Genomic DNA, 9,226 nt, shown 5'->3' with positions numbered 1-9,226 from the left:
TATATATATATATAAGGGCGAAATTAGATACAATACACGGTCATTGGCCATCACCGTCCTGGAACACACAACGCACGTGGCTTTGCCCCAAGGCAAAATGGGTTAGCTACAGACCTGATATATATATACATACATATCATTAGCTCCTGGCTAAGCTCAGATGATGATTTTATTCTTGTATTCCAAATTCCTAGGAAGGTGTAAACTCCTCACGAAATAAAAAATCGTATGCATGTACATATGCATATGTAGGATAAAGTTAGGCTGAAGCGATAATTGTGTTTTTGTAATTTGAACCCGTTTCTGTAAATTGCAACTTTGTTCCATTATGTATTGCAGCCATTATTGGGTTTACAATTATAACATAAGTTTATATTTTTATTTGGTTCCAAAATGTGGGGGCAGCTACCAACCTTGCCATGCACATCTCATTCGGCCATGCCTCTGGCTTTTTAAGCGCGTAAGATCGGCTGACAAGCATTGTCTTGTAAAAAGTCCGTATGATAAGTCGTCAGCATTGTGTGGATGGCGAGCGACCCGCGCGCCATTGCTCATGTACTTTAGCATAGCGGCAGGGAATGGCGGGATGCTGCAGCAAAAGTGAAATTCTAAAATAAGCTTTAACATGCACATCCACTTCGAGCATGTTCCCTTTTTTAGGCGCGTAAGTTTGGCTGAAAAGCATTATCACAGACTAAGGAATACACATACTGGACACTTCCTATACCCTGCTTGTTAAAACATGTTTGATTTTGAACCGATTATTTGGACGCGATTTTGTGGTGTGCGCGTGACCTCAGGAAAATCGTGTGCGATAAATATTGAACAGCCAATAGCTGAACGTGCCCGTGTCACATGACATTCACCTTGCAGAAATTATCGTAGGTGTTCCCCGCACACCTACATCGCTTCATCGTTTCATCGTTTCATCGCTTCATCGTTTCATCGTTTCATCGCTTCATCGTTTCATCGTTTGTAAAAATCGGCTGGTGTGCGGTGGCCTTAAGTGGTTTGATGGTTCTGCCCTTGGCGAATGAAGCGGCCAACTACTAAAATTGGCATCGGTTCAAAGCCATTGTGGTTACTACAGTGCAGTAAACGACTGCTATATCTCAGAGAAAAAACCGCCAGATTTGCCGTTCTTCAAATCTCCCACAGAGCATGTTAGGTACTGAGTTTTGCTTACGGATACATTCAGGGTTATAGGTGAAATTTTGTCAAAATTTCAATACCCATTATGTTTGATAAATGTAGATAGAGCACGCGTATCAATTTTGATAGCGCTCTGACCAGTGTAGATTATTATGTATGTGGTCTGCCAAACCAGATAATATCAGGAGTGTATAATAATAGATAATAATATAAACTTCTGATAATATGAGTAAATGTTTGTCAACATCTGACGTGCGCTGTCTATCAAGTTCCCCCGTATTCTACGCCAAAGTATGGCATTAACTCCCTTTATTGCTGCCGGATTCTGGCACCACTCTGGAACCGGTGGAATAGTTGTCTGCATGGTACCCATCCCTTCTCACACGCTCGATATAGGGAGCTCCTATATCGCTCCTATATCGAGCGTGTGAGAAGGGACGGGTACCAGTCAAGTGGAATAGGTAGGAGCCGTGGCGCGCTGCTGCGAGCAAATTGAATTTTGTAGATCGGATTTTACCATGCACACGTCCCGTTGGTCCGCCCATGTCCGGATTGAACGTATGAGATTGGGCGGAGAAAAGTATTTCGACTGTCAACGGCGACCGACGTCCGAGCGCCGTTTTCATGTACATTATCATATAGGTGCGAACCGTGGCGCAGTGCTGCGAGAAAAGTGAATTTTGTAAATTCGATTTGACCATGCACACGTACCGCGGTCCCGACACTTTCCAGTTGGTGCGTATATGAGATCGGCGGAAGAAAATTACCTTGACTGTCAACGGCGACTGGCGTTACGAGCGCCATTTTCATGTAGCCTACACTAGCATAGAAGAAACAGTGGCACGATGCTGCGAGCAACGTGCATAATGTACATCGGGTTTTACCATGCACGAGTGCCGTCGGCCCGCCCGTGTCCAGTTTGAACGTATGAGATCGACCGAAGAAAATTATGCTGGCTGTCAACGGCGACCGACGTCACGCGGCCATTCCTATGCACATTAGCATAGGTGGGGAAACGTGGCGTGATGCTGCGAGCAAAGTGAATTTTGTAGATTGGATTTGTCCATGCACACGTGCCGTGGGCCCTGTCCCTGTCAAGTTTGAGCGTATGAGATCGGCGGAAGAAATATAATTATCTTGGCTGTCAACGGCGACCGACGTCACGCGGCCATTCCTATGCACATTAGCATAGGTGGGGAAACGTGGCGTGATGCTGCGAGCAAAGTGAATTTTGTAGATTGGATTTGTCCATGCACACGTGCCGTGGGCCCTGTCCCTGTCAAGTTTGAGCGTATGAGATCGGCGGAAGAAATATAATTATCTTGGCTGTCAACGGCGACCGACGTTACGAGCGCTAATGCTATATGTAGGCCTACATTAGGATATAGGTGGGAAATCGTTGCGCGATGCTGAATCAGTGAATTTTGTGGATCGGATTTTACCATGCACACGTGCCATGGGCTCGCCCTGTCTAGATGAGCGTATAAAGCCCGGCGAACACGTGAGTAATTTTACTCAGTCAAATGATGCATGCGTCAAAATACTCACGTGAAATATTTTCAGCGACGGCGCACACGTGAGTAAAATTACTCAAGGTATCAGTGGTAATGTAGATCACGTGACTGTACAACATGGCGGGTACCGATAGATCGTCTGCCTCCGAAGATGAAGAAATGTTATTATTTCAACTCTAGCCGCGAGATCTTGAAATGCTTGCTCCCTTTTCTCCCTATCTTTAAAATCTGGGCTACTAACGACGTATAAGCATTCATAATCGGGCCAAAAATCCACCAATTTGAATTCCGATAAAACATCCAAGTCTATCTATACTGGGCGCAGCCATATCTTTAAAATGATTTAAACGCATCCGCTGTGAGTACCAGTGTTGAGTGAATTTGCGCAGCTAGCGCGCACACGTTGAGCATTTTGACGCGTGAGTAAAAAATTATCAAACATGTTTGATATTAAGTTTCTTGATGCACGCGTCAGAAAACTCAAGTAAAAGCACACGTGAGTATTTTGACACATGCATCATTTTACTGAGTAAAATTACTCACGTGTGCGCCGGGCTTTAGATCGGCCGAAGAAAATTATCCTATAGCTGTCCACAGCGACCGGCGACGTTACACACATTAGTATAGCAAGCGACCTAAGACAGGGCATTGCCGCCACATCGAAGTAGCGAGGCCGCGATCTGCAATGCGCACCTCCTGTAGACATAGCACCCTGCATCTTGAATGCTTAACGTCGGCTCTTCGTCATTTCTTTTGGGCGATAGGTCGCCGACATATTTGCGTCCTATCTATATACATACATAGTATAGCATATCCTATCTATATACATACATAGGCCCCCTTAGTGTAACATATCCTATTTATATACTGTGGGCGTAGATAGCGGGGGGATGGGATAGATGGGGCGTGTACAATCATCCCCCCCTACTTTCAGGAGGAAAATAGGGGATTCAAAATTTTCTGGGGGAGGACCCGCATTAACTTATATATATATATATATATATAATATATATCCAAATCATCCAACCGCCACCATGACATTTCTACTAACTTTGCTACTACTTCAAACTACCAATCGGCGTTTATGTTCTCCTGATATCATTCATAGCAACAAATTTGGGTAAGCAGTCAAGCTCCGTTTCCAACAAGCTTACTATGTTTTCTTACGATTATTATTGCTTCATCGTCTTAGTATCTTTTCAATACTGTAAGAACCTTGTCACGGTTAGTAATACATAATATAAGTATTTCAACGTTCTTTACATCAAAGATATAGAAGAATATACATACTTATCCGCATTGGCATATTAGCCGCAAATCACATATAATATCATATATATACTAATAGCATGCATAGATGACTAGTACCATGTGTGTATACCATACCCTCCGTTTCCTTTGCAAAGTGCACTGCTTATGTACGTGCAGTAGTTGAAATCCTACATAAACATAACCTCATAATATGAATTTTTGCATACAATTATTACTTCATGAATTAAAACGCTAACATTATACTTAAATGTATAGCTCTACAAACTGAGATTCGATGACGTCGCAATAACTTTATGCTTCAGTGTTGATGTGTAACTTTCTTCACAGTTTCCAATTACTCTTGGCAATATGGGCTCCTAGAGATACTGAAACCAGTAGCGTAAGCTATCATCACTGTATTGTACTATATTTTTGGCACAACATATGTTAACTTAGCAGCTTTAGCTTCAACATTATTGACACTCTACGCTGAAATGATTGTGCGTAGCAGTGTTATTGTCATAAAAAAATCTGTTAGGCGGCAGGTTTAAGCAATTTACTGCACATCAATTGTGAAAAAAAATCCTGAATTATCAACTCTAGTGATAACCATAACACCTAATACCGTGCAGAGAAAGCAAGAGCACAGGAAATGATGCAACGGAAAATAGAACAATGAGGGGTAACATGAGAGCTGATAGAAAGATATTTGTGATAACCCTGAGAGAGAAGTGGAAGCAGCCAAAAGAAACACGGAACGGGTTTACAGTATGTACACCATGTTATGGAAACTCGAGCTAAGGAAATTTGCCCTCACACAATTTGTGAATTATATGCCTACTAAACTCGGGATACAGAAACTCAATCATACGAAATTAGTAAATTATCGCTACTGAATCTGGGATAAGATACTACATACAGTACTTTTACGTAACTTCTTAAATAGAATAAACAGGTATTTCTAACATCACAGATTAGCCATAGGAGAACGTCAGCTCCTTCATCTACCTATGCAGTGCAGGGTGTGGAACTTTAATTATTTTTAGGACATGACAACTGTGCCTTTAGATTTAACCAGAAATTTCAGAGTGCCACAGAAAGTTTGAGGAGCAGAATAGTAAACATTAGTAATCACGAGTACTCACGATGTACGAAAAAGGAGGTATACATGCACAACATGGAACTAATAAGTGGGGCAAACAAGCTACACGAGCCACATAATTTCTTTTGTATTACTAGCTAATTTTAAACGCGACGTGGCAAGTGAGAACTACACCCATTGTGGCGTGTTGAAATTCCAGTCTTCTGGTGTAATCAGCAAGCAAATCGGAACCAATGAGGACGATGAGAACAGAATTAAAAAACATTGGCATAGATTATGAGGAACATATGGAACTTTGAGAAATACGCAAACGACGTTATGAAGTTTAAATTAAAGTGTCAAGCTACTACTTCTCTGCGGCTCAGAAACATTAGAGATGACAATAGCAATAATATACACCAAAATCTTTGGCAACGTGCGTGAGATATATCCTTCGGATAAGAATTGAGTTCTTGGACAGACAATGTCAGTTACATAGACCTTTGGGGGTAAACCAACCAAGTGTCAGTGAAAGAGATTTGAAGATAGAGCTTGATAAGCCACTCCTACTATTAATTCCTCGCCCGGGGAACCTTTATTCTGGAAGCCACAATGAAAAGGAAAGGGGGGAAATGAAAACCTACACAATACCTGGAGAGGAAAGATGGAGGCAGATGCCAAGAATATTGGCATAGGGTGAAATGAGCTGGACAGGAATGCGCTGGATGGGATGCCCTGCATGGAGAGGTTTCATCAATGGCCTATGTGCTCTTCTGTAAGTGGTGAGGCTACGGAAGTAATTTAAACAATGATCTGCTACAGGTCCATTTTTACATTGCCGAGTGGGATGGCTCTATCATGGAATCACTGGCTGGCAAAAATAGACAAATGTGGCATATACTCCTTATTAATACACGCAAAATGGAAACATCTATGAAATCTTACCTAGTAATTTTCTTCCAAGTCATCATCGTAGTATTCGAAAGTGTTTTCTCCCCCCACTATGGCCGCGGTCGACTGCGTTGTGTTCAATCGCTTCACACTGACTGGTATATTCGATTCCACTTTCATGATATTGAAGAAGCGCAGCACGGCAACCAGTGGTATAGGAATACAGCTGGACAGGGCAAGCAAGACCGAAAACACAACCACTGATACAGGGTAAGGCTTCTCCTCCACCATGGCCTATGAAAAACAAATGTATGAATTTTAACAAAAAATGCATTTGTAGCGACTACGTTTAGGATTAAACTGATATCAACTGATAGGATTAAGATGGCAAAAAGGTCATGTGGGTTATCACATTGGAAGAACTGATACAGTCTTACTACTTGTCTGAAAGGGATTCATTTAACAATTTCCTTGAATGGCAATTATACAGTGAGACCACCTTTAAAGACAGTCACCTGTCTATGAATCAGGAGTAGATAAAGGGATCCCTTTATCTACTCCTGCTATGAATGCATCTTTTGACATTACCCTTGAGTAACCCTTATGTACAGGTATGACCTTCAGAGAAGTACACATACCATTGTTGTATTATAGGCACTGTAGGTCATTTGGTTAAGCGATATGCTGATAATGCTTGCCACGAACACAACAACCATGATTGCGGGGCTGAAAAACCTCCATGTCATATTCCAATAGAGCCCTGGCTTTTTACCCACCATTGTTTCAAGATCATTGGAAAATCTGAAATTCAAAATGAAATAACATAGTAAAATATCTCGATTTAGAAGGACTCATTAAGAATGAATACACTATATATATTGATCGGACGGGAGTGCGCGAGGCACGCGTCTGCGTGCCTCTGTGCGAGCATATGTGGTTTGAGAAACAATATACTATTTTGCTGAACACTACTGCTTGGAGTTTGGAGTTTCAATATTCATCGCTACAACCGATCTACATTTAAACGGGTAACGTCATCTTCGTCGTTACAGTTATATCGGCCCTGTGTGCCAAATTCCATGACAATCGGGTAAAAACAGCACAAGTTACAGGTTCTACAATATTTCCACAAAAATGTTGTTACCATGGCAACGATGACTCCGCCCACACCAAAAACGATTGGCGTCTTCGCTTTACCATAACGCACCTTCATGCCAAATTTGAAGATCATCCGAGATCGGGTGAAAACTGCCCACCAGGTCACTGCGACCTTTATTTCACCTTTTCCTTGACCTTGATCATATTTCCCTTCCGCTCTCTAACTCAGCCCCGAATTGACCTAGCGCGACCAAACTTGAGGATGTGAGGATGTGAGCACGTACGGCGCGGGAAAAGGCACGTCAAAGTATTAAAAAATGGCGGCCATCTTGGATTAGGGTATTTGCATCACCTTAAACCTCACAAAAAGTACCTAAGTAGATTCCTTGGGCATTAAAACATATAATTAAACATTTAATTCATGTTTCTAGCTCGACTGGAGCCAGAGTTATGGGAAAAACCCTAAATAGGGGCAATTTTGTACGCCATCTTGGATTCTGGAAAACGCACAAGGGGGATTTCCGGGAACTTTTAGTATGTTATTCTACACATTTTTCTGAACCTATCCTGAAAAATTCAGCTTGTTTTGAAAAATGTCCGGGTTTGGCCATATTTGAGGTAAAAATCTTGGACTATTATCCTGTCAGATCGCGTCATATACTTAAAAATGAAGTCGACGCTTTACTATAGAGTGAACATAATAAATGAATTTGTAGAACTTTATATCTGTATTCCAATCCTATACAACTGACATTTTCATTTCCCAACTGAGAAATCGTATTTTTTACAAAACGGTCTATATAGGGTTGCAATCATCCAGTTTATAGCACAGGATAGCACAGGTATTATCCGCCTCAGTGACAGCACAGCTATCGTAGACGAGGTGAACATGGAAAACACATTTGAAAAACTGAGCTGGGGTGCGGCACATTGCTTATCCTGTCAGATCGCGTCATATACTTAAAAATGAAGTCGACGATTTACTATGAAATGAACATAATAAATGAATTTGTTGAACTTTATATCTGTATTCCAATCCTATACAACTGACATTTTCATTTACCAACTGAGAAATCGTGTTTTTAACAAAACGGTCTATGTAGCGTTGCAACCATCCAGTTTGGTTAAACATGTACTTTGTTAAAACAATTTTATTATAGTGTAATTCCATCTATGTATACAATTAGTGTACATATTAGATATGTAGAAGATTTGCTAAGTTAGCATTTATTAGCCAAAACGGACAAAGTGGACAATTTTGCATCCTGCATTTTTCAGCGAAATTATTTAGCAAGCATTTGAGAAGAAAACAAGAATTATCTTGCTTACATGGCTATACGAACGTCGGAATTAAACTAGCTAGCCGGTGAGAGGCATAGACCATGCACAAGAAAGGACGCAGAGGGAAATGATGCATAATTGATCAAGGCCGGATGAATGAACAATTTAATAGGCATTCTACTTAGCCTACCTACCTAGTGTGAATGTGTGTGTGTGTGTTCGTATGAGTGCCTGCAAATATAAGTCTACCGCATGTGTATGCACTCAAGTTAGCTACGTACTGCATGATAGTTATAGATAGATAGATATTTATATAACATTTTATCAGGAGTGAATAATAATACACTGTATTATTATTCACTCCTGATTTTATCATTAATGTCTTTTTCTACGCATTTATATCAGGAATACATAATAAACAGTTGATGATAAGGTGAACATTGACATGCACACAAATGTGATATCAACAACAACAACAATAATAATAATAACAATAATAATAATAACAAAACAGAAACAAACATCTGGAGGTACTTACCTTGCCTGATGACTTTATCCCCTTCATTATGCAAAAAAGAACAATAATCCAGGCTAGACATAGGCATCCAGCCATCTTCCACTGTATTCCACCAAATTCTTCAATATCCGGCGATATGTTCAATGCATCTCGGTACCAATAGTACGACGTTGCTGAGCTGATATGGCACTCGTGCACAACTGTGTTATTGTTACTACTGTCAACGGGGCACTCTGCCCATGGCAGCTGCTTTTGAAATGAGCTAAACAGGTAATACAGACACCAAGTTATGATCACGTTGTAGTAAACACCAAGGATAAATCCTAAGATGGAACTTGAGATTCCAACACCTCCTAGAAATGGATGGATTTCATTCCACACTCCTATACTGCCTTTGCGCAGCTTCTGTCCTATTCCAAGCTCGAGGTAAAAGAGTGGAAT

At 41.0% G+C, this 9,226-nt stretch overlaps 1 protein-coding gene across 1 annotated transcript in view; it reads right to left on the bottom strand.

Moving 5' to 3' along the window:
- Positions 1 to 3,685: 3,685 nt before the first annotated feature.
- LOC106805756 (sodium-dependent neutral amino acid transporter B(0)AT2-like) overlaps positions 3,686 to 9,226 on the bottom strand; it is a 16,121-nt gene continuing 10,580 nt past the window's right edge. The window contains exons 3-5 of the mRNA XM_014807508.1: positions 6,528 to 6,690; positions 5,944 to 6,183; positions 3,686 to 4,303 (exon numbers count right to left, since the gene is read on the bottom strand). Of these exons, the coding sequence (XP_014662994.1) occupies positions 5,944 to 6,183; positions 6,528 to 6,690 (403 nt within the window). The 3' untranslated portion in view covers positions 3,686 to 4,303. The remainder of the gene's footprint in view (positions 4,304 to 5,943; positions 6,184 to 6,527; positions 6,691 to 9,226) is intronic.

Source organism: Priapulus caudatus, unplaced genomic scaffold (assembly GCF_000485595.1).
Source record: "Priapulus caudatus unplaced genomic scaffold, Priapulus_caudatus-5.0.1 Scaffold0, whole genome shotgun sequence".
Lineage (NCBI taxonomy): Eukaryota > Metazoa > Priapulida > Priapulimorpha > Priapulimorphida > Priapulidae > Priapulus > Priapulus caudatus.
Note: the sequence above shows the minus strand (reverse complement) of the source record. Positions and strands in the feature narration are given on the sequence as shown.